The 26,939-nt window shown below is 38.7% G+C and overlaps 4 protein-coding genes across 4 annotated transcripts; 1 reads left to right on the forward strand and 3 right to left on the reverse strand.

Annotated features, from left to right (window-relative positions):
• The first annotated feature begins 382 nt into the window (after positions 1 to 382).
• Positions 383 to 17,743, forward strand: LOC103862712. Its single transcript, XM_033287973.1, has 2 exons — positions 383 to 7,655; positions 7,800 to 17,743. Exon 2 carries the CDS (start codon positions 13,169 to 13,171, stop codon positions 15,032 to 15,034), a length of 1,866 nt encoding a protein of 621 aa, XP_033143864.1. The 5' UTR covers positions 383 to 7,655; positions 7,800 to 13,168; the 3' UTR covers positions 15,035 to 17,743.
• Positions 15,645 to 26,939, reverse strand: LOC117132802. The gene is made up of 2 exons (XM_033287972.1): positions 21,831 to 26,939; positions 15,645 to 21,730 (listed from the first exon to the last, which is right to left on the reverse strand). Exons 1-2 carry the CDS (start codon positions 21,913 to 21,915, stop codon positions 19,695 to 19,697), a joined length of 2,121 nt encoding a protein of 706 aa, XP_033143863.1. The 5' UTR covers positions 21,916 to 26,939; the 3' UTR covers positions 15,645 to 19,694.
• On the reverse strand, positions 15,831 to 16,358 carry LOC103849471 (uncharacterized protein At4g04775-like). The gene is made up of 2 exons (XM_009126223.2): positions 16,185 to 16,358; positions 15,831 to 16,109 (listed from the first exon to the last, which is right to left on the reverse strand). Exons 1-2 carry the CDS (start codon positions 16,356 to 16,358, stop codon positions 15,831 to 15,833), a joined length of 453 nt encoding a protein of 150 aa, XP_009124471.1.
• LOC117132683 lies at positions 18,397 to 19,255 on the reverse strand. Its single transcript, XM_033287498.1, has 2 exons — positions 18,614 to 19,255; positions 18,397 to 18,510 (listed from the first exon to the last, which is right to left on the reverse strand). The coding sequence occupies exons 1-2, from the start codon at positions 19,253 to 19,255 to the stop codon at positions 18,397 to 18,399; spliced, it is 756 nt and encodes a 251-aa protein (XP_033143389.1).

A 26,939-nucleotide genomic window follows, 5' to 3' on the forward strand; every position in this document is an offset into this window, starting at 1 on the left:
CTTCAAAAAATATCTGAATAACTTGAGTCACTGTCACCGTTATTGTTGACATTGCTCGAGTGATATTCTCGTATATTATATTATTTTGAAAAACAATTTGTACATCATATTCATAATTTTAGTAACAATTTATTTGATTAATATTTAATTATATAATTTATGTTTTAAATTTTTTACTAAATTACTCTTTCATATAACAATATAATATATATTTAAATTTTTTTTAATTATATTTTTAAATTTTGATTAATTCAATGTTCTATTTTTAATTATATAATTAAGAATTTTGTTTGATTAATATTTAGTTATATAATTAATGTTTTTATCTTTTTACTAAAAGACTTTTTCAGATAACAATACAATATATACAGAAATTATCTCTTTTTAAAATTATATTTTCAGATTTTAGATAATTCTTATTATTATTAATTTTAATCAATTATCTAATCAAATAAATTAATTTTTTTTTTTTAATTTAGTTACACATTTTATTCATTAAGGGTATAAACGATATTAACCACTCTAACTTTTAACGTGAGAGCTCGATTCCAAAAATTTACTTCGCAAATAATAGTATAGATACGATTGCCTCTTGAAATTATATGTATGCAACATGCAACATCTGTACAACATGAACAAGATCATCACATGACAACGCGTATATCTAGATATTCTTAATCGGTTAATTATAATAATTGGATTGATCACATCAAACAAAACTACAATATAACTTCTTTAAATTAATACTCTATAAATTAATATACACTAAAAATATCTATAAAATAATATAATCTTATAGTTCCAAATTGAGTTTTTGGTTCAATTAGTATATCGATAAATTAATATCTTTATAAATTAATTAAAAAAAATTATAGTTTTGGTTTAGTACCAACAATATTAGTTTTTTTTTTTAACTCTTGTGATATTTTATAAAATTAATGATAAATCACACACACTAGTAGAACCAAAACAACAAAAACAAGAACATATTTAATTCCACGCAGCCGACAATCAAACGAGAGTTTCCATAGAACCTGAATAAGCACGAGTTGAAACCATAAGAACCAGAGACTTGAGGAAACCACAAACCATATAGGCCGAAACCACAATCTCACAGGAACCAACCCGGCAGAAACTACAACGCCAAAACTGAAGCAGACACAGAGACAAAAGCCACTAATAACACATCTGCAACAAACCGCCAGCGACCATGAAAAATCAAAGCACAAGATCAAAACTTGAAACTCGAAGAGGGGACAACAACTAAAAGGATCAGCAGCTTATACACGCGGACCCAACAATATTAGTTTATAGAAGTTTAAATGTATTATGAATTAACAAATAACCATGCATCTTTTAATAAAGAGAAGCACTAACGCTTAATGGTTATTTTAACAACATATTGTTCTTACGCACGAATCAGATTACGCTTCTGCGAAATTCATAACTACGCCAATTTAATTATCATTGAAACTATAAGATTATTTATTTATACCAAATTATCGACTAAATAAGATCTGATTTCAGTATTAAGCAAGTAAGCTCTGATACTACTGTAGGAATTCATACAGGTTTATAACGTTTTATAAATCTACTTATGAATTCAGTTTGCCTAGAATCTCATGTCACTAATGAAATAAACTTAGATCTTAGAGTTTCGAATATATCTGGTTATTCTGCAGCGGAAGGACGAATAAACCAAATCGAAATTTCTAGCACTACAAACGTCGTGCCTCTATTGTATCCACACACACAAACTAGATCGATACGGGATGCTAGTACTGTTGAGACTTCTCTCAAGAACTCACGAACACTTCATATATATAATTAAGTTGCAGCCAAGGGAAAAATGTCCACATATCATAATATGTGTTTGGTATATACATGTAACCTAAATCAATTAGGTTTGCTTATGGGCTCAGCCCATACTTAACATTGCTCTTTTAATAATAACTAAATTTTGATCTGTGGTTAAAGCGCGAAATTTGATTCTTTGTAAATATATTATTTTATAGTTTATAAATTTTATATTATATTATGGTTTATGAATCATTATTACTGTTTTAAATTTGTATAAAAAGAAATATAGATGTATTTCATTATGTATTTTATATTATACTCTGATTTTTATTTACTATACTGAATCAATTTTCAATAATATTATAAATTTTTATATAACTGTCTCTCAATATAAAGTTTTTTGGCGGTGTAATATTTTTTATTTATGAAACACCTAATTTATAAAATTCGAATTGGATTTTTTTTTTGCAAGAAAATAAATATATGGATTTAATATATTGATTGGTCTTTGTAACCATTTTATATTTGTAACTCATTTTTAAATTTTATTTGAATACACTTAAAATACAATTTGTATTATGTTATATTTATATATGGGTCATATGTGTATGTATGGTCAATAAAGTAATATAGAATATAGAATTTTCAGAATCATTGATAAGTATTAATTTCAAATTCATTTTACGTGGTAGAATATAGAATATTATTAGAATAATTGATAATCATTAACTTTATAATTTTCTCATATTTTTTGTCAAATATTATCTAGTGTGGAATCAAATCTTTTGAAAGTACAATATCTATATAAATTTTTCTACAGTTTCAAAATATATATGTAATATCTATAAAAAAATACAATATCTATATTAATTTATCTACAGTTTCAAAATATATATGTAATATCTGTTTTCAACACTTTTTAGTGATGTTTTTCTATTACTATGACTATCAAACATGCTATTGTATTTTTTTGATTGATGTCTAATATCAATACTAAAATGAAAACGTTCATATTTATTTATTGACTATATTATGCATATCATGTAGTTGTATATTAATAATAACATCAATAGTTCAGAATATTATAGTCATATATTAATTATAAGTAATATCAACTTACGATTTGAAGCATGTATTAATTTGTTTTGATGTTTGTCTTTTAAGCTAATCAATAAATTTCTAAATTGTCCAACATGAGTATATATTGTGAGATATGAACATTAATAGGGGAAGTTAGGTTTAGTTAGTGTCGTTTGTTAGTTTTAGGAAATTTTGGTTTTTAATTAATTAGGAAAATCGTATATGATATTTCGAATATTTTCCAACTTTTAGTTAAATTTAATTACAGTGGCATTATCTTGTAAATATTTAGAAAAACTCAGAGTTAATTCAAATTTGTACTTTTGTTTTAATAGATTAAACTAGATTTTGACCCGCACGTCCGTGCGGGTGTGAATTTTTCGTTTAGATTCAATATCTTTGGTAAAATATATTTTAAATAGGTATACTTGTTTAATATAATTTTTTTTACGATAAATTTATTCATTTGTTTCTATTCATGAATTGCATAAGTCATTTGTTTATATAGTTTCACAGGATTTTCATTTTTTCCTCATTTTTGATACCATTATTCATGCTTATATTTTCTGAATTTATTGGCAAAGTGGGTCACTTTCAAGTTTGTAATTCAGGCTTTGGGTCGCACGAAGTTTTTATTCGGTAAATGGGTCGCGTGTATTTGTGACCCTATGCAACTTGAAAGCAAAAGACGAAACGATCCTTTCTCCAGCTGCCGAATATCGGAAGTGCCACTCCCCTCCCGAAAAACCCGGGTCATTTACTTCGTCGTCTTACCTACACTGGGCGGTAAACGACCTTCTGGTAAATTCTTTTACTGTGAAAGACTGAGAGGACTGTTCGACTTTCGACCAAGATCCACCTGAATTCCCTAGCCTGTCGCAGCCGTTGGAGAATCTTCCCCGGCGATTATTAGACCCCAGACGACGCCTGCAGTGATGACGAAGTCCAAGCAAAGTGAGACAACCGTTCGTCGCCAGACCAGATCGGCTGGCGAGGAGCTCCCGGAGTGCCCTCCTGCGAAACAGCAGCGCTATCCGGGTATGTGTTTCGTCCACCTCCATTCATGTGGATTCCGTCTTTGCATGTCATCGGAGAGATTCTTTAGTAATGGTTTTATGTCCTCGCTGTGAAAAGCTATTGTCTCTTGATTAGTCGACACCGTTTTGTGTTTGAAGCCATTTATTTGAGTTATCGATTTTTGTTCGATTTGTAGATTCTGGATCTGAGGACGGCCCCGGTGGTGGTGATTCCTCAGGGGGACAATTCTCTGATGGGGTGCCCTCATCTGTGTTTCCCTGGAGACTGTTCACATATGGTGCGTACCCGACAAAGTTGCGAGTAAACATCTACTCAAAATCACACGTCATCGGTTCTGTTGCTGCTGCTCTAAAGGGGACGGATGCGATGGACACTTTGATGGCTTCCCAGTTTCGGGGGGTGTTTGAGCTTCCCGTTGTACGCTGCCAGAACTCTACGAAGCTCATCGGCTGCCTCCTCAGCCGACAGCTAGTTACGGCTCGCAGACACGAGTTCTGGTTCACCTTCGGGCCCCATCCACTCCGTTTCTCGCTGGATGAATTCCGAGACGTTACAGGTTTGAACTGCGGAGCTTTCGATGTTCAGGATTCGGAAGCATCTGAATCTGTTCCTCCGACGATGTGGAACAAGCTCTTTGATACGACTGTCGGTAAGATAACAGTCCTGAGTGTACTGCGCATGTTGGGAAATAAATATCTAGCTGTGGAGAAACGGCTCCGTTTGGCTCTGATCGCGTTGGTTGATGGTGTTCTCTGCCCCAGTAGCAAAGATCTTAAACTAACGCCCAGGTACGTTGAGATGCTGTCCGACGTTGAGAGCTTTTTGGCGTATCCGTGGGGTCGAGAGTCGTTCTTGACGACCGTGCCGCGTTTCCTGCCTCCCCTTGTTGTCGCACCACGTTCGAACCCACTGCAAGTGATGCGTGATCGGCTATCGCAAAAGACAACAGTTTGCTATGGGTTTCCACTTGCTCTGTAGTTGTTTCTTATTTGATGTTGTGCCTCTGTTATTGGAGAAAATTCCCGACGCAGGGAACACCGCCACTTTCATTGATTCCCCCGGAGCTTGCTCTTCGCCGTCGACTATTCTCACAGTCAACGAAATAGTCGCTGTCGAGGAAGACCCAGACGTAAGTTTGTTTTCCCTTTGTTTTAAATACAGCGGATGCAAAAATACAGTGAAGTAAAACGGTTACGGCTTTTGGTGTTAACGTGTCTTCCATTGCTTTTTGCCTGTCTACAGCTCTCTGTCCACTTCACCGTGATTCCTGATGAGGAACGGCTGATGTTGCTGGACCAGAATGAAGATAGGCAACTAACTTCTTTGGTGCAGAAGTTGCTTTGTGGGGAAACATTCAAACCTGAGGATTTTCCAGGTGGTGACGAGTCGTTTTCCCCCAAGTTAAAGGTTCCAGACGCTGCGCAGGAGGAGGGAGCTTGTCCTACTCCCGTACACCAGAGAAATTTGCGACCGCGTAATGCAGTGCCCATTGAAGTTGAAGAGATTTCTTCTTCTGGAAACAGCGGAGAAGGGAATCATCAATGCTCAGAGAGGTGTACGCATGAAAATTTAAAACATTGGATATCCCAGCGGTTTGAGGGGATGGAGAACAATATTGAAGAGTTGCGGACAGTGATTTGCAAGAGTTTGGGTCTGCCCGAGGGGAGCAAACGCAATGCTAGGAAGAGGAAAGCGATCGATGATCCGCAGGTGTGTCGCACTCCGTCTCCTGATGATAGTATTGTGAGTGAAACCAAGGGGCGAAACAGGAAGGGGAAAAAAAGAAAAACGGTTGGCACTCGGCTTGTTGTGAAAAAACGTTGCCTCGGCGTCGATCTGGAGGTGGAAAGGAGGTGACAAAGGTTGTACGCCGAAGTTATTTTTTCACATAATATACAAATTCGTGGTCATTTACTGTCCTGACACCTTTGCCGTTTTCCAGGAAGTGAGAAGAAACAACCCACCCTCATCAGAGAGAGATAGTGGTCACCAGAATGATGATGATCATGCAAACGAAAACGAGTCTGACAATGCTCGTTTTCCACCATCCGGCGGAAACAAAGGCGATCAGGTAATGTGATAGATAGTTTTATTGTTGTGTTATTGCTTAGACTTCTAACCCAACGCTGGGGGGATGGTCAGCAGCAAGAAACACAATCGAATGCCCTCGTCCTGTTTGGAGATGTATTAGATGTTGAGCCTGAGTCCTATGTGTTACCAGCAGAGGTTTGTTTGCATCTTAATTAGTTGTGTAGTGTTTGGCTAAGTAGTGGTAATAACAATAGTTGTGAATATTTGCGGATTCCTACTACCTTCCAGCATGCGGTAACCTCCCCGGGGGCATGGCAGAAAAGAAACCCAACGTACCGGTATGAGCAAGGCTCCCCAGTCGCATGGGAGAAAACAAAGTCGAACTGTTACAGTTCGGTTGGTAGTGTACGCTCCTTTCATCCTTCATGGGATGGAAACCCCTCCTCGAAATCTAAGGTTGCATCCACCGGAATTGAAACGTATCCGCTACGGATTATATCATAGACAGTAGTTATATCTGTCACATTAAGTTTGGTCTGTTAATGTTGTACATTACTTGAAGTGCGTTATTAACGGATTTGATGCAGGAAAGAAGTGCTCCAAAAGGTGGGGAGGGCCTTCAAAAATGGGGAGGTGCTCCACCGGTGGGCTATGAGTCCGGTCAAACATCAAATCAGAATGATGGAGAGAGGCTTGAACAAGTCTCTGGTCCTATGGGGTTTGTTGAGGCACTTGTGAAGGAGATCAACTCTGAAATCCTAGGGACCGACGAGGTAGTTATATCTTAGGAAATGGTTTAGGTCTGTTGTTGTTCGACAATTCTCAGAGAGCGTAATTAACTGATTTGAAATTTCAAGAAATAAGGGCACCGAGGGGTGGGGAGGGTGCACAGCCAAAAGAAAACGAGTCGGTGGCTGCCCGCATGACACCACTGGCCGGGATTGACTTTGCGCAGGTGATGTGCATTTTATTATTGGTGTACACATCCACATTTTATTTTTGGTGTACACATGTTGACATAGGTTACTGACTCCATCTAGAAAACGGGTGCCGACAACGGTGGTGAGTTCGTTGAGGAGGATCCTGACGGTGGTGAAGAAGCGAGGACGGCAGACAAACAGTCTCAATCTGTTGACTTCGTTGAAACATCAAATATGGAGTTTCCAAAGCCTGTGGAGGTGGTTGGAAAAATTGCTCCTCCCAAGGCGGGTGTTGAGGCAAGTGTTAAGGAGATCAACGCTGAATTACAGGGGACGGAGGACGAAGAGAGATATGACAGTTGTAAAGACGACATGTCCACTGATAGCCAGATACAAGAGAACCGACGTGATCTGTGTGCTGAAACGGATGCGGACTCTGAAGATGTGGGCAGTGGTGGTAAACGGTATCGCATGAGATCCAGCAAGATTTCTGGAGTGTACACCCCTGACCCAAGGGTGAAAAAGTTGTTTAAGAGCGAGGAGAAGGTTGAGTATAAGCCCATTGCCAAAACGAATCGAGCACAGTTTAAGAAGTTTGCCAAAATTTTGAGGGAAAACCCTGCGCAGTAAGTTTCTAACTCTTTTTAAGGTTATATACATAAACTCGTGCATAAGTTCATGATTGTTGGTTAAATTTGCAGGATGTGGGATATCGCTACCGGTCACTCTGTGTGTAATCGCTTCTTCCTTGAAATTGCTGAACCGGGGAAATGGATGTCTGACGAGGTCTATTAAGCTCTGCATCATCGTCACATTATACCTTTGACAGTCACCTTATGTAACTAATATTTGTTACATATTTTTTTGGGACAGCACATGCATGTGATAATGAATATGTTGTGGAGGCGTCGCGGGATTTATCTACAGAAGGAGAGGATGGTGATCTTGGATCAGTACTTTATAAAAACCATTCAGTCAAACTGGAGTGCCTTTAGCACAGACAATGATAAGCTACAGTTCGAATGGGGGAAAAACGTAGCACAGTATGTGACAGGAAAGAGCAAGGGGCAGAAAATGAAGTTGGGACTTGGCTGCGATGTCGACACCGTGTACACCCCGATGAATTGGGGTGGAGATCACTGGGTTGGTCTCGGCATTAAGCTGAATGAAGGTCATGTGACGGTATTTGATTCCTATGTTCCTCATACTGAGATCGAGGTTGCGGAAGGACATATGTGTTTGGTTGTACAGTCGTTGCCTTATATATTAGAAAAATATGCAGGGCATAAATGTTATAAGGTGAAGGAAGGTCTTCGAATTTACTCTTGGAGCCGCGCAGAAGGTATTTATCACAACAAAAGGGGTGGCGACTGTGGGCCATGTGCTGCCAAGTTCATAGAGATGCATGTTGCCGGCTTAACGGAGGAAATGAGTCGGATTACCGAAAAAGAAGTTGACAGATTTCGAGAGCAGTATGCAATGGACTGCTATAAAGAATTCGTGGGCGTTGCTAAAGTAAACAATGAGTAAACTTGAAGTTGTTTTCTTTGTCAGAATGTTGTTCGAACCCAATGATACTTATGTTTGTGTGAACCGAATGGAACTTAATGGTATATTTATGGTGTGTTTGTGTGATTATGCGTTTATGATCCTCGAGAAACAAAAAGTTTGACGGTATTGACTTTGCTATTTGTAGATATGTACACCTGAGTTAAAATGCTGCACACCAACTACATGTATTGACTTTGATAGACCTTGTAACCTCGTACACCGTTGTTGTAATGTTGTTGTAACTACGTGAAACGTTTTGCTTGGTTTTTAAACCTCGTACACCGTTGTTGTAATGTTGCACACCAAGTCATAGCTGTTCATGGTAATGGTTTATGTATAGACTGTATAGACCAGTATTAGATTTTGTCTTCTTACTTTCGAAGGTATACATCATTGAACAAAATGATTGCGAATGTTATTGTGTTATAATTAGAATTTTTCGTGATGTTTGTTTGTATTATAAAAAGTCACATCATTGAACAATATGAACTACATGTATTGTCGGTGGTAGACCTTGTAACGTTTTGTGTACAATATAAAGTGAAACGTTTTGTTTGGACTTTAAACATCGTACACCATTGTCGTAATGATGCACACCAAGTCTTACATTTCACACCAACCATATGTATTGAATTTCTTAGACCTTGTAACGTTTTTTGTATTATATTATGTAAAACGCATTGTTTGGTTTTTAAATCTTGTACACCGTTATTGTAATATTGTACACCGAGTCTTATCTTTTCATGATAATTGTATAAGTAAAGAAATGATAGACCGATGTTGGAGTTTGTCTCCTTAGCTTTGAAGGTATACGTCACTTTCCAAAATGACAGCGAATGTTATTCTCGACAACGGAATTAGAGCAATGCTTAATGTGCTAATGCATTACAACAAATAATAATTACTGTCAAGTGTCGAAGGCCGGAAAACTCGTGGTGCAACGAAAATCCCAGAGGAAAAGACCAACCTCTTTGATCCAAAAGCATCGGTTACACATGTCTTCAGTCTTGCTTAACTCCATCTGCCAGAGATCCCAATCGAAATCCAACGTAGGTGCACAGGGGCAATTATAAAAAAGGGTCGATCTGTTGACATGAACACAAACTTCTTTGTTAAGAACCTCTCGTTAACGACCGGCACCCACGGAACATCATCCATTCTAACAAGCCATCCAATTGTACCAACTGCTTCTCTCGTAAAACTAGCGAAGCATTCCTCATCCTCCCAGTAGAGTTTGCGAGTCATTGCATAGGTATACAACGCTCGTTCGTATCCAGCATCCGCTGCTCTCTTTATCAAAGCAAGACCTTCCTCGTGGCGTTGTAGGGCATAGAAATACTCAACACCCTTGATGTAAAGAGTACTTGGGTTTCCGACATCGTAGCATCTTCTCAACAACGTATCACGCAAGCCTGTCCACCAAGGGTATTTATACATATCAAACGAAGAATAGACGTCAGGTGTGTCTGCCAGCGCACGCATTGACTTACAAGTAGATCTGAGTCTATACAGATCTTGAAAGGAATTTTTTGCGACGCAGGAGACAATCAATTGTTGGATTTCTGAAGAGAGATCTAGAAAAGTGGTCTCTGCCATTATAGCCAGATTGTGTTTTCAGCGTTGTGCAAATGATGTCCAAAATTCAGTAATTATAGTGAGTGGACGGAGGCAAACGAAGGGTTGTCTATTTACGACGGTCACGCCCGTATAAGTCATTATAGCTTGGAGACGCATTGACCCTATACCGAGACAAACGAAATAATGGATTTTTTAATTGTTTACAAGTACATTATGGCCGCTTTAAAACATGATTTGACAGTGTTAGGTTTCAAATGTGGGTGGGACAATAAATTCTCGTATTAACCTCACACGTTTTCTTTACAAACCTGTCTATTAAATTTCTATAATCCCTCTCATACCTACCATAAAACAGACCACAAAAAAACTCCAACAAGTGACCCCAATAGTATGGAAGCTCACGTACTCCCAAATCTTCTCCACGAAATTGTGTGCAAAATCATTGAGCTTGTCGGAGAGGAATCATTTTACAATCTTGGCCCTTTTCTGCGAGCTGGAAAACGCGGTTACGCCCTCGCACACGAGCTCTCAGTCTTGAAGAAGTGCGATGTTAGTGAAATGGAGGACAGGTTCGTCACACGTCAAATACGCCAAGGTTGTCAGTTCCGGGAGTTTCATCTCAAGTGTGTCAGTGCTGGCAACAGAAAGGCAATCTACTATGAAGGTCTCCTTACAGCACCGAACATAGGACTTGAGGAGAGTATTAAAATATTGGAACCAAATGTCCCAATGCATGGATTCTCAACCCTAGTTGTCGCCATATTCAATGTTTGTCTTGGCAACGACAAGGAAGCGAGCAAAGTGTTTCAGCTATTCGCAGCATATCACCATGACCTTCGATCGGATGAAACTTCTGAAACGGGAGAATCCATAGAGAACCAATTGAAAGCCTTTGGAGCGGAAGACCTGAACTGCAACAAATATGGGGAATCTTTCAAGTTCCCGGATGATGGCTTAATCAAGACACCCAGGTGCGTGTATGGCCATGATTAGGCAGACAACTTAAAAGGTGTTTGCAAAAACTGCAGGCTATTTTGGATTTGCGTCAACATTTCAAATATCATTTAAATATTATTGACAGGGAAATCTCTCTGGTTTTCTCCTATGTCATTTATGTTTTAACATTTGCCATTTCCTCCCAAATGTAGTTCCTCGATCCCAATACTACATTTAATTTCTGTTGGAACAATACCTTTGCAAATTTAAATAACTAATTCATAGGTTATAACACATTAGTTGTCTTCGTAACCAACATTACAAAACTGCAACACGTTTACAGCAGATGTTGAGATACTAAAATACAAGCTTGCAGGACAAATTAAACATCTCTTCACATATTTAGAAACCCGTTAATGATGTCTTCTTCTATTTCTGCATTTTTGCCCAAATCACTCTGGAGGTGCGAGATGGTCTTCTTCAATTCCATGATAGTCCGCTTTTTTCTGAAATTTCGTCTCTAGCTTCAATCAGAGCTTCCTTTTGCCATCCGAAAGGTTCTTCCTCATCGATCCATTGGAAAAACCCACAATCAAGTGGACTCTACAAGATAAACGAAATGAAAACCCTTTCCATAAATAACAACACAATACTACTATTCTACCTTCCAGCGTTCACACCCGTAGAACCTCCGACCAGGATTTTTGTCTGTCTAAGATTTACATTTCTTCGCCGGCAACGCACAGAAACAACGCACATCGGTTTCATTACCCTTTCCCTTTCCCTTTCCCTTATAGCTCGATCTGCCACCAAATTCCATATCTCTTCCCAGTTGGAGAAAATTAATGAACACCAAAAAAGGACTGAAATCGAATTGGAGAAAATAATTTTGGGAAGAAATGTAAATGGGTCGGGTTTAGGGTTTTGAATGGGCCGGATTTTTGGGCAACCCTGACCGATATTTCAATTTACTTTAATTTGAATTTTGAAATAAAGTGCACAGTGACGAGCACTTTATCCAACTTCGACCTAATAACATCTCCCTTTCTCCTTTCTCCAACTTCGACCTAATAACATCTCTCTTTCTCCTTTACCAGCAAAATTCCCTCGATGTCGACTTCCAACAGCTCGGATGGTGCCTCGTATGTGGACATGCTTTACGCTGTGAACGACTCCAACTTTGGAATCCCGTATCGTTGTCCTTGCGGAAGCGCAATTATCATTCAGATCTCTACAGAAGCGGCAGCCATTCCGAAGAAATATTTTGTATGCAAAGATTTCAAGGTGAGTTGTAATTTTTTATGTAATTGTTGGATTTGCTTCCAAAGATTTAAAGGTAAAATCATATTTCCAGAATGACGGGTTGCACAGAAAGCAAGAATGGACCGCCGCAATCGAAGACGAAACCCGACGTTTGAAGAAAACAGTTGACGATCACGAATCCAGGATACGTAGCTTAGGTCGTGTTGAATATCGGATCGATCGAATTGACCAAAATGCCCAAAAAACGACGGTGAGATTGCACACCTTGGTTATCAGATCCACGAGATGGAGAAAGTCTTGAAGAAAAATGCTGAGGAGATTGCATTATTTAAGAAAATTATTGAGAAACTTGAATATAATATCTTGTTGCATTTATTTTGTATTATCTATTCCGACAGACATATGGTGTGCAACTTTTATATATGGTGTGCAAGTTTTTTATTGGGGAAGACGACGTATTTCCCCACCATAACTATCACATAGTAATAAATGTACACAATCTTTCATCCTCATCCCAATTGCCCACTTTATAAGCATAACAACCTATTTCCACACAATATGAAAGTTCGAAACTCGTTTCCACACAAACTTTGAAAAACGGACTAATACCGACAAATAGCGGTTTAAAATTGGTTAGTGTTCCCTAAACCTAAACTTAAACCAATGGCTAACTTAAGTAAACCCAAAACGACCCGATTACGACCCGATTAGAGATCTAAACCAGATTAAATCAACCTAATACCAATTGGATCTAATAAACCCACCCATGACCCGAAAACGTAAATCTTTTGTTTCTCTCTGGCGAAGAACGTCGCTGCTCTTTCTCATCCACCTCGTTGCTCCTCTGATTGTTCTCTCTGAGGTAATTTCGAGAATTCTATCTCTAAATCTCTCGCTCTCTCTCGCTCTCGCTCTATCTCTCTCTCGTTATTGTATTGTCTCTTTGTCTATGTCTCTTTCTGATACTGACAATGTGTTTCTCTGTTTTGCAGGAATCGAGAATGGAATCATGGACTAACGTGAATGTTGAGTGGAATGATGTACCTGATTTCGACCCAGGGACTACCGATTCTCCTGATGTTGATTCTTATTCTCCTGATGTTGACTCTGATGGTGAAGATCGCAGAGAGCGCAACGACTACAACATTGAGAAAGAAGCTTTCAACTTTGTTGATGAACCTCAAGTGAAGCATAACTTGTATCCAGAGACAGAAGATGATGAAGATGAAGAGGGGGAAGAACTTCAAAGGACTATCTACAGGCGGCGCAATGATATTAGGAGAGGCAGTGGGGAGTTGTATGTAGGGCAAGTGTTCATCAGTGGAATTGCATTTAAGGAAGCAGTGCTCGACTATGCTCTGAAAACGGGTCTGAACATCAAGCAAAATAGATATGACAAGACAAAGATTGCCTTTGTATGTGAAGGCAAAGGTTGCTCTTGGCGCATATACTGCTCATCCTCAGTAAAGTATCCCAACAAATGGCAGGTGAAGATATTGAAGAAGGATCATACCTGTGTTCCTACGGGTACTTGTGAGATGCTCAAAGTTCCACAAATAGCTCGCTTGTTTGTTGACAAGATCAGAGAAGAGCCAGAGTATTTCATGCCCATGAAGATTGAGGAGCTGGTTATGGAGAAGTGGAAGCTCAGTGTTAGTAGGCCGCAATGCCAACATGCTAGGAACAAAGCGCTCAGATGGATTGAAAGAGAGTATGATGAGCAGTTTGGACGGTTGAGGGATTACTGCGCTGAGATAAGAAGCTCGAATGTTAATTCTTCTGTTGAGCTTGACTGCCTGAGAAATGATGATGGGATCAAAGTTTTCAACAGATTTTATGTCTGTTTTGACATTCTGAGGAGGAACTGGAAAGAAACGTGCAGGCCACTAATTGGAGTAGATGGTTGTTTCTTGAAGTCTAGGATGAAAGGACAGCTTCTAGTGGCTTTGGGTCGTGATGCTGATAATGCCATTTACCCTATCGCATGGGCTGTGGTGCAAGTAGAAAACACCAACAATTGGTTGTGGTTTGTGAGAAAGATCAAGGTTGATCTAGGACTTGATGAAGGAGAGGGTTATGTTATGGTTTCAGATCGTCAAAAGGGATTGATTGCAGCTGTGAAGAGAGCACTACCGCGAATTGAGCATAGGATGTGTGTTAGACACATCTATGGCAACTTGAAAAAACGCCATGGGAAGAAACCTGAAATGAAGCTAAAGCTTTGGAACCTTGCTTGGAGCTACAATGATGCTGATTACAAAGCAAATCTCAAAGACATTGAGCGGTATGATCAAGATGTTTATGACGACGTGATGAAGGCAAAGCCAAAGAAGTGGTGTAGGGCATTTTACAAGCTTGGACCTTTTTGTGAAGACGTGGAGAATAACTCAACTAAATCTTTCAACAACTCCATTGGTAAAGCCCGAGACAAGCCCTTTGTACCTATGTTAGAGACAATAGCTCGCTTGGCGATGGTTCTTATAGCGAGAAGAGATGTAATCTGCAGCAGCCACGAAGGGATTTGCACACCGTATGTCATTGAGATGCTTGAGAGTTTGCATGAGAAAGCCTCGAAATGCACGATTCAACCTTCCACCAACCAGACATATGAATCTACTAGTAGTGGCTGTGCGCATAGGGTGAGCTTGGAAAATAGAACATGTAGCTGCAGAAGATGGGAGATTACAGGGATCCCTTGTGAGCATGCCTATGGAGTTATGCTGAAGAAAGGTTTAGAGGCTCAAGAATTTGTGGTTCACTGGTTTAGGACGGCTACGTGGAGGTGTACGTATGCTGAAGGGATTGTACCTTTGCGTGGAGAAAGTTCTGGCCCGTAGGACCGGAACCATCTATAATTGAACCTGAGATCCCAGATCAACCAGGCCGTAAGAAGGTGACTAAAGCAGATAAAAAGAGAAAGAAGGGAGTCAATGAATCACCATCGAAGAAAAAAGAGAAGTTCTTGAAGCGGATCATGCACTGTGGGATATGTGGTGTTGCTAATCATAACTCCAGATTCCATAAGAAGAACCCAAAAAAGGTATGCTTTACTGTGTTTTCGGTTTTGATGTGTTGTGTTTTGGATTGAGTGAAGATTGTTGTGTTTATTGTGATATTTTTTCAGCCTTTTGTGAGTGGTGAATCATCTCAGCCTGAAGCCTCACAAGGTGTTTTCACTCAAGCCACTCAGCCTTAGAAGTGAAGAAGAGAAGATGGATGTCAAGAAGAGAAGATGGATGTGAAGATGTGGTCGAATTTTCAATTGTTTAATGGTCTTTTTTGAGGTTCTAGGACCTTGTTTCTCGGCTTTGATTCCTTTTGCACGTTTTAGGACCTTGAATCTCGGGTTTTTGGACTAGTTTAATGGCTTGTGACTCTATTTTGGTGTGTTCTATGTATGCTTTAGACTCAATGTAAAATATTTTAATGGCTTATGACTCTATTTTGGTGTGTTCTATGTATGCTTTAGACTTTGATTCTCTCTTTTTAAAACAACTGAAACTTTTTAAAATAACATACTTGGAATCATCATCCTAAACAGAACAAACACTTAACAATACAACCATCATCGACTTAAAGACTTAAACATAAACAAACTGAGACAAACATCGGTTTTGAATCAACTGCGACAAGCTATATAATCTTAGACAACACAACCATGGTCAAACATCCTAAAACAACAAGCACAAGCGCTTTCTTCACCTCGCATTTAGCTTCACTCACAACATCTTCCATTCTTGCACAAATCTCAGTCTCTATCTTCAATTCAAGCTCTTCAAACTTCTTCTTCTCTTCTTCACCACGCTCAGCAAGATTTGTTTGTTCAAGTTTCCCTATCCTAAATGACAATGCTTCAACCTCATCCAACAATGCCTCATCAACCCATTTATAAGTGTGATTATCATTACTCAGCTACAAAACACACAAAAATTCGATTTTGACTTCAAACACACAAAAACTCAATCACATTTATAGCAAGAAACTAACCCTTTTCTCTGCTGCAAAAGCACACCGGAAGTATCTTCTGTAAGGATTTGCGGTCGACTTTGACATCAAAGAGACAACCAATTCTCCACACCAACATCTCTTCGGCACACCAACAATGCGACCTCTTGCTCGCGCGCTACTGGCTCCACTCGAATTTCCAGATTCATTGCTCATACTTTCTGGGTTTTTATTCGTTTAATCTCTTCTCTGTTTTTTATTTTATTTTTAGGGTTCTAAGGGAATGAAATCGATTTTGGGGGTTTTAAAAGGGTTTCGGGTCGATCCTAAGTCGGATCTATTTTTGAGTTGGATCGTACCAGTTTCAACCGATACGAACTGGTTTACTACCGGTTAAAGTCGAAAACCATTAAAACCAATTCAAATCTTCGTCTGTGTGGAAACGAGTTTCGAACTTCCATATTGTGTGGAAATAGGTTGTTATACTTATAAAGTGGGCAATTGGGATGAGGATTAAAGATTGTGTACATTTATTACTATGTGATAGTTATGGTGGGGAAATACGTCGTCTTCCCTTTTTATTGACGTAATAGTAACCAACGTTTCAATTGACATAATAGTATCCTACGTTTCAATTGACATAATAGTATTCTCTTCGAAAGATTAGAAATATTAGTTGGTGTGCAACAATTTAAACACAATGTACGTAGGATAAAGTAGTGTGCACGAAGATTACCACCATCCAACAAGTCTTAACGCCACGTTTCAAAGTTTGGATGACCGGTGGATGCCTTGAAGTCGCTTAGAAGAAGACCAACCTCTTTTATCCAGAAGCACCGGTTACACATGTCTTCAGCCTTCCTATTGTCGATGTCCCATAATGCCCAATGTCCGTCCAATAGAGGAGAACAAGGACAGCTGAAAAATATCGGTGCGACTGTTGATATAAAGACGTGCCTCCTTATGTGGAAGTAGTCGTTATGGTCCCAATTCCACAATCCAGCCGAGGATCTTACCAGCAGTCCGATCTTAGCGACGTAGTCTCTTGAAAATCCCCTGAAGTGGTCGCCATCATCATCCCATAATTTGCTTGTCATGGCGTAGGTATACGAGGCTCGCTCAAATCTAGCATCCGCTGCTCTCTTCATCAAATCAAGACCCTCAACATACATATTTCGCCTGTAAAAATACTCAACGCCCTTGATGTAAAGTGTACTTGGGTTTCCCTGGGCATAGCATCTTCTCAATAGGTAACGGAGCCTAAACCCGCGGAGCCTCCACGGATATTTAAACAAATCGAACGAAGCATAAACGTCTTTATCGTCTGTCAATGAACGCATAGCCTTGCAAGTAGCGCGGAGTCTGAAAAGATCTTCGAAGGAGTTATGTGCCACGCGTTTAACGACTAACTCCGGGACCTCTGTCAGGAGGCTGAGTATAGGGAATTGTTCCATTTTTAGGAGATTTCTGCTTATACGTTACGACTAGAATGTGTCACCGCTTCCAAAAATCGAATAGGGTCAACCCTATTTATAATCGAGGTTTACATAACAAACAGAGATGAAATGATGTGACTAGCGAAGGAGTATCATAGGGACGAAACGAAATGATGCAAGATAAAAATACTTAACCGTTTAACGGGTATGAGGACAATTAACTGTTTAACGGGTATGACAATTGTTTACACCAACTTTCATTCTTCAATACCAGTTACATTGGGCCGAATGATGCGTCGGTCTTACCACCGAAAGAGTACAAATACATTATTGTGGACTAAAACTGTGTTTCCGATTGACTTTTGTATTAAAGTCTATCCATGTATACAACATACTTTAAATAGTTAAACGTGTACAACTTATTCTAAACGGTGTACAATTCATTGTGTAACTAAATTGCAGACACTATTTATTTGTGTTTATATATTATATTTATTTCAGTATATGGTTAATTTAGATAGAGGTACGTTATGTAAGGATATAAGCGGCAGGTGTACGGGTTTATGATTGAAATCTATGCAGGTATACCCATCTCGGTAATATGATTAATTATGATTGCTTTTAAAATCTATAGTTAATTATGATTGCTTTTAAAATCTATGCAGGTATACCCATCTCGGTAATATATAATACATAAATTTAGTTAATATTATCAAAGGTGTACATTTTGTTGTTGTTAAAGTGTAGAACATATTGTAGTACACATATAAATCTAATACATAAATTAAGTTGATATAAATCTATTGCCATATTTCTGATCATTTGGATTCTCGACTTGACTCGGACTCGCTCCGGTGATGTTCCTCAAGGTACTCCTTATAGTCTTCAAGATCAACCTTACTATCGGATTCATCATCGCTCCCTCCGACTCCCTGCGGAACAGACCCGTCTCTGTCGTAAAAAGCATCATTGTCATCCGCCTGGCCGGGATCGTCTTCCCTTCGTTCGTTTGGTCGTTGGTGGATAAAGATCAACCGTTAGTATTTCGGCTGGCACTTCAACATCCTTTGGATCCGGAACCGGAAGTATGATACCCCTAACTGTTTTAGCCCATGTCTCTTTGAGATGGTGTTTGCAAACAAACATGCTGTACTGCATATTACGGTAAGAAGCAGCAGCAATGGCATGTCGGCATGGCAAACCAAGCTTTTGGAATTCGAGGCAAGTGCAAGTTCGTTTATCCTGATCAACCGTGAAACCAAAATTAGTTGGCATGTGCGTAACTTCGAATAACCAAGTCGAACATGGCATAACTAGAAGGCCCGTTGACAGCACCAGCTGTTCGACCAGTATCTTTTGAATATTATCTGGAACATTTCCCTTCATCTTACTGATCTCGCTGCGTCTGCTCACAGACCATGTACACAGCTTCCGGCGAATAAACTCGAACAATGCCATTATAAGACTATCATGAGCGGGCAGAAGAGCATTATTCAACGATTCAGCAGCGTTAGAAGTCATCACGTTAAATCTCTCCCCTTCGAAATGTGAACGTGTCCATAGCTTCTTGTCGATCTTCTCCAAATAATCCCAGCATCTCCAATCCGTCAGTTTAATAAGCTCCATTATCTCCTTACACTCCGAAACTCTGAACGCTTCCCCAGCTCTGCCAACCATTGCTTTCTGTTGCAGCCCCTTATACTTATCCTGAACGTTACGATGGAGGTGTACGAGACAAATACCATGGTGTGCACGTGGGTACCGTTTATCTTTCGCTGCGAAAATTGCTGCGCATCTATCTCATATTATACCTAAATCAGAACCATCCTCTACAATAGTAGATAACCTCTCGAAAAACCATGTTCAAGATTCTGTGTTCTCGCTTTCCACTACTGCGAAAGCAATCGGGAATACGCGGCTGTTAGCATCTTGTCTGCTGGCACTTATCAAAACACCTTTTTACTTTCCAAACATGTGGGTGCCGTCCACCACTAGCACCTTCCTTAGGTACTTCCATCCATCGATGCATGCTTTCAGGGACATGAACGCATACTTAAACCTTGTTTTCCTTCTTTGTCTTTTTCGGTTTTAATATCTGTGATTGTTCCAAGATTTGCTAGCTTGAGTACATGGAAGTACTGTGGTAGCATCTTGTTGAATCCTCCTCTGTTCCTTGCGCAGATGCAATCGCTAGTTCTTTCGCTTTCCAAGCTTTCCAGTTTGAGCATGTATAGTTGAATTCCGTTCGCAACATTTCCGGAAGTTCCATAGAACGCGGCCCAGAGTAAAGCCTCTCGTATTTCGAACGCAATAGAGCTGCAAGCACTTTGGCTGTACCATGTTTTTTATACTTCCCTCTAACGTCGGCTACACATACATGATTCAGAATTGCCTTTTTAACCAGATAAGTTGGAGAATCACCGAGTTGAACAGCCACTACTCTCCAGTTGCATTCTTTTTCGTAGCATTTCGCCGTGAGTCGGCGTTTGCAATGCCTGAGCTTAAACGTGCACACCTTCGCAATTGCGTAGATAGCCAACGTCAACTTGCACTCCGCTTTGTTTTTGAACGTCCTTCCCACGTATATGTCAGAGTCCTCCTTGCTGAAGTCAATGTCAAGAGGGTTGCAGCTGCTTCCATCCATTTCATTATACACACCATCTACATCATTATATCCATACATTTCTGGTACTTGTATGCCTTTCATGAATGCTTCTCCACCCTGAACTTGTCTAGTTGCGGTGACAGGAGGATCAACATCGTTCTTATCTTCGAGCTCACGGTTGTGCGTGTTATATTGTTTTGGGGGAGTTTCGAGACATATGTCACCACTTTCAACGGCCTCTGTTGCTTGATTGGGCGCACAACCAACGTCTGTAGGAGTACCACTCACATTATCTCCGACTTTCGTCAATACTTCTTCACCTTGAAATGCGGCCGGCTGGGGAATAGGAGTGTCAACAACAGCATCATCATCATTATCTTCAGTCACCCGGGTGTGTTTGTTTTTAGATTGAGAGGGCGTCACAAGAACAACATCAACACCTACCTCGGTCTCTATTACTTCTGTGTCCAATCTGGAGGGTGATCCAAGATCTCTTGCTAGATCGGTGATTTCCACAGAAGAATCGTTATTTTTGGATATATATCCACCTCCACGTGATCGTTGCTTCTTACCACACGCCGATTTTGCAGCCCCTGTGCCACCAATACCGCCAGGAGGCCTAATACCCTTACCACCAGACTGTCCACCACTTCTTCCTTTGCCTGGACCTTCTACAAAATCGTCGTCGTCGTCCGTCACGCAATCGTGTCTACAATAATCATGCCAGCCATTGTAGTCGTAATCGCTATCATCGCCTTCATCTTCTGCAGCAACATCTTCGTGAGCTCCTCCATTATTTCCATTCTCCACTGAAACCTGTTCAACACTTAGCGTTCTCGTATCTTCTATGAGACAGATTTGTTGAGGCAGATTATCTGACGCTGTTTTTACTGCGTCTTCTTCTTCGACTTTGCCTTCCTTATTCTCTCTTTTATCCACTGCCAAGTCATCTCCACAAACATTCCCCTTTTCTTGCTCGCAATTCTCTGAATTAGCCCCACTGCCGTCGTCAAGAGTTTCTCCGCTTTTGTCTTGGTCCTTTGACGTCGCAACCATGCCACCAGACTGAGAGTTGCGTTTGTAGCGTTCTTCGATTTGCTTAACTTCCATAAAAAAAGCAACATCTTCATCAGGAGGTCGAACGGGTGCATTCATTTGGACCCGTATTACTCGTTCCGACCTTAGAAATATCATTTCTCCTCCAACACTTTCTCTTAATGTTATGAAGAGATTGACGGATTTGTCTGCCCGGTGAAGCGCCTTGAAAATCCTGAAATCTTTGTCCGTTGCTATCTCGACGGGAGAAGCCACTAGGCCCACCATTTCACTCTCTCCATCATTTAGCCAATACGACATCTCGGCTGACACTTCCCTTCCCAAAAGCCCATACGCAGCTAGAATACACGTTTTTAACTCCTCAGCACCTCTAATTCTGGACGAATCGAATGCTCTACCCATTCTATCATTGTCTATCTTGAAATCCCAAGCTCCATTGTCAAACATTATCCACCTCCCAGCCATAACCACAATGCAAGAATTACACAGACCTACGGTCCAAGCATGAGCAGCCGTTAGGGTCATTTGCCAAATAGAGGAAGCACACAATTGTAAAAACAAATACAGAAACTTAGAGCTCAAACTCTGTACCTTCGCCGGTGTTGGTCCTGATTTCCTTACTGCCTGTGCCACCACTACTTGACCCGACGTTCTGACCACCGCTAATTGTTTCCATCCTTTTCAGTTACGGTGGATTAGCATCGACGGCCTCAGAGGATGGGAATATCTTCTTATCGTAGGGTTGCTTCTTTTAGTTGTACACCAGTTCTTAGCTTCTTCTCACCGTTACCCAGTTAGCGTTTTATAACATGTTAGTATAATTAATATTACCACAAATATCAGAAAACAGTAAACGGCGGGAAAAGGAAAGGTTAATATTACCTTTAACCTTTGTTACCGGTCAGTCAAAAAAATAAAAAGAAAATAAAATCTCGACCTCACACGTGCGAAAACTTCTGGGCCGCTTGGATCGCTAAGTCTTAGGATCGTTTGGTGTGGGTCACTTTCAAAAGTTTCATGGGTCACGGCCCATAACATGACGGGTCATAAGGCCAAATTCGTCACCGATTTATTTCTCTCCCCCCTATTGGCCCGTTTCGACAATAAAAACTTGCAGCGACCCACTTGGCCAATTAAAAACTTGAAGTGACCCTATGTTACAAGCAACTCTATCTTTTCTAGAAAGACATTGTCACAAATACATTCGTTAAAAAACAAAAGACTCTTCTATATTTATTTTATAAATTTATTAATACAAATAATTATTTAAATAAAATAATTATATAGTTATAAAATTATATATATGCTTTCAAATTCGAATTTTCTTATAAAAATTCAAAATTATTTTTTTCTAGTTTATTTTGAAAACTTTTAAAACTTTTTATTAATAATTTTAATTATTTATTTATTTATTAAAATCATAAACCTCACAATCTAAAGCTTCACCTCTCAAATCTAAATAATAAGTGTAGATTAGTTAATCTTAGGGTTATAACTGTATATTTGCCTCTTTAAAATTAAAGGTAAATATGGTTAAATTAAACATTAAAAGTGGTACTAAGAATGTAGTATAGTGAAACCTCTATAAATTAATAATGTTGGGACAACACCAAAACAATAATTTTATATATTATAAAATTATATTATTTTATAGTGATTTTTAGTGTATATTAATTTATAGAGTATTAATTTAAAGAAGTTATACCGTAGTTTAAACAATTTCTCATATTTTTATTGAATTATATATTCTTTGGCCTAATATTTATATAAAATATATATGTAGCATAATATTTAAAAATAATTTTATACTTAATATATATTTTAAATTTACATGTGATTACCATTTTACTTATCAAAACATAAAAGCAGATGATCGAATATATTTTGGTATTCGTATAATAATATTTGATCATTTGCTTTTATATTTCAATTTTCTTTTAGGAAATGAAATATTGAAATCTTAAGAATTTATGTGGTAGCTATAAATCAGGTAAATTGACGGTTAAAGATTAACTATGTTATATATATTGAAAATATTTTGTGAAAAATAAAAAGATGGGAGCGTTCAAATTTTACTAACCATACCTTAGTTTAAGAATAGTGGTTATAGTTATATTAACCAAATATATGTATGATTTACAAATTAATCTTCTACTGAATCTAACTTTTAACAATGGTTTAAGCAACAAACAGTCATTTTTTCATCAACAAAGATCCCAAACGGTTTATTTTAATAAAATCGATCAAGTACGTCTTGTGTGTCTAAGTTTTGCTCAATCAAATTTACTTAATGGCCCATTACAACAAATATTAAGAGAGACTTACCTAAAGCCCGATGGTTGTAACAAAGATAAAGAACAAATTTTAAAATATACGCCAGTTACACTATATAAATATATTTCAGTCTGATTTTTAGAAGTCACTTTTTTTTTTGATCAAATTTTAGAAGTCACTTAAGATTTCACAATGTTACGGAAAGAACATAAAAAGCTTCCTTTTCTCTTTCTCTGAAATACAGAGGCGCGAGAGAAAAAGAGAAAACCGATGAGAATTAAAATTATTATTAATGAAGGAAAAAAGGAATGATTTCTTCTTTGTCGGCAATATTTTTCATTAGAATTGGTAATGGACTACATGAGATCCAAGTAAAAAAAAACAAATTATAGAGCCCATAACACAAAAGCTGTTTCTGATAAGTGTATCAAGCATCGTGTCCTTCATGCTGAAAACATCATGGCCGCCGGAGCTCTTTGCCACCGTGAAATTTTCCGATTTCGGTTTTGCTCTTTCTTCACCGTAACAGAGATTTGGAACTTCACGAACACTTCTCTAAACTCCAATACCAATTCAAGCATATCATCTCTTCAGTCGCCAACTTCTTTCAGCTCCAATCTTCAACAGCTATCCCAAGGAACACATCCACGTCTCCGGCTTAATTTTGACCCAGAGATCTTACACCGCCCACTAAGGACTGCGGTAAAGCAGATGCAATGTTACCCAAACAAAGATAGAATATTTAGTTGAAGAGATGTTGGTCGGGATTGAGTGAAGCAATAGAGGGCTACGGCATGCTTTCCGATTATAGATCGGAACCGTTATTACATCGACGCAAGATTAAAGAATAGAAAATATAACACGAATAATTGCTCAGATTTAGGTCGAAAACACCACAAAGTATTGCTAAGCGAAGAAAAAAAAATCGATCTAGATGTTAACACACAAAAAGAAAGGGAAATAGATTTATCCTTCCGAAAGATGATAGTTTGATAAGAACGATGAAATATCGAGAGAAACCTCTCTCTCTCTCTAGAAGAGGGGAGAGAATCAAAAGAAAAGAGTGATCTAAAGCTGTTAAAACGACTGTGTTGTGATGACAGTGGCATAGATTGGTAATTATTGAGAAAAAATCAGAGCTATTTTTTATTTGTACTTTTGTTTTAATATATTAGATGACCATCATTATTATTTCAAAGTAATGTGACCCTCTTTTTTCATCACGTATGTGAATATATATACATATATTATATCATATATAATATTTAGTATGAACATAACATATATTAGTGATCCACTTTGCTTAGGTGTATGATCATGTAACTATGTAAGATCATAAAATAATATTAATGAATTCTCAATTCATAGACTAGACTGTAAACGGTTTCTACCAAAACATTATAATCAACTAATATTATATGACGGTTAAATCTGGACGTTACGAACTTTAACTAGAGTAGAGTAAGTACAACAGATAGGACAGAGTAAGTACAACAGATAGGACATTCCCAGCACCCTTTCCTTTAGTGACTAACACAGATCTGTCCTTGTGCCCCAGATCTCACTTCTCTACACCACCAGAAGGTAAGCTGGTGTCATCACCAGACCCAAACCATCGTTACTCTGAGTTGGTAACTCGTCCACCACGTGTTCGATGAATTTCTCCCGTGGGTTTTTCTTTGTTGCTGTCGATTTCAACTCACCGAACGTTTGAAACAGCTACACTCGGTAGTCTCCTTCCATGGCCTGAGCTCAGAATCAACCGTAACTAGCTTGAATGAACCGGATCTGTCCTCGCCTTCCCGATCTTTCGCTACTCTTTTGCTGACGCGGCTTCACTGGCGTTAATGACGGAGTGATATCTCTGGTCGGGGTTGCTCAACGAGTTCTGTTTCGCCTGCATCGTGAATAGTGCCATGGCGATCCATACTTTCGCAAGTTCGATCCACCAACACCTATAACTTATGTAGCTCCGCAAGAATGGCCACGTAGGTAGCTTCTTCACAGTCGAGAGGATTCAAAGGCTTTGATACCATTTGTTAAGTCTGAAAATGGATTCTAGGTCAAAAGATGAAGAAGATCGTAAGTGAGAGAAACGAGCTTCAGCAAATTGTATTTGCCTGATTTTTAATATCATTTTTATAAATGAAACCAAAGGAGCTAACTCCAATTAAGTAGCAAGGACTTAATTTAAAACGACAAAGATAAATTCCATAGAATGTCTCTAGCGATGTCTTTGCTCTTCATTTCCATTCTCTAGTCACTTTCATAATTCTCATCGATCATTTCCAGTCTAAGACCATCTCCATCTCCACTCCATAATTTACTGCAAAATGGAATGGGAAATATAGTAATGAAGAAACAAAAAAGTGATTACTCTATAAATGGAGTGATTTTTTATTGTTTGCTCATACTCCATTTTCCACTCCATATTCGGAGTAAATTATGGAGTGGGGATGGAGATGAGTCAAGTGCTCAGGTACTCTTAATGAGGGAAAAAGTGATCTAGCGTACTCTCATGTAATCTGCCATACTCTTATCTGTTTTCCTACTCTTCAACTCGATGGTCAAAGTCGAAAGTGCCCCTCTCTACTTGACCAATGAAAACCCTCTCTACTTGACCAATCAAAACGCTCCTTTACTTGACCAATCAAAAAAAAGCGCGGTTTATCTCTCTCTCCTGTCCAGGTGGATTTTCTTAATTAGTTTTAATTTTTCTCCCTCCTCCCTAATTGTTCTAATTGTCTCTCTCGGCGGACGGCGAAGAAAGCGAGAGAATGAAAGCTAGAGCGATCATTCGGAGTTTCTATTGTAAAGGAGATTGCGGCGAGCGTGGGTGCTGTAATTGACCCCCAACCCAGGTCAGATAAACTTCAGTTAAAGCATTGTCTTGCTCTGTATCTTATAACTCAATCCCATCATAGTGGACTCGAATGAATGAACTCAATGCGGCTCGTTAGGTTGGGATTTTTAGACAGTAGATTTCGAATATATGGGTCTTTGTGTTGTCAATTGAGAGCTGTATGGTGTGTTTGTAATCAAAGTCAACAAGAAATGTCGGGAATCAAAGCTGAAATCCGGAATTAAAAGGGTGAAACTGGGTAGACTATAAAAGTGTAAATAGGTGAAACTTTACTGTCGAGAAAAAGTGTAAACAAGTATAATTTAGTAGGACTTTAATAGCAAAACTGTATAACTAGGATTAACTTTAATTGTATACTTTTATTTGGTACAACAGATAATGGGTTATTCTTCTACAAACATACACTTTGACTATGATGGACAATATGCGAAATCTAGAGATGATTATGAATGGATTCCAAGCGATGGTCGTTTGTATGGTATATCCTTTAAGACATCATCATTGGATGAGATCACTTATTCCTGTTTGAAGGAGAGGATATGCAAGAAGAAGAGCATAGATCC

This window comes from Brassica rapa, chromosome A03 (genome assembly GCF_000309985.2).
Source record: "Brassica rapa cultivar Chiifu-401-42 chromosome A03, CAAS_Brap_v3.01, whole genome shotgun sequence".
NCBI lineage: Eukaryota > Viridiplantae > Streptophyta > Magnoliopsida > Brassicales > Brassicaceae > Brassica > Brassica rapa.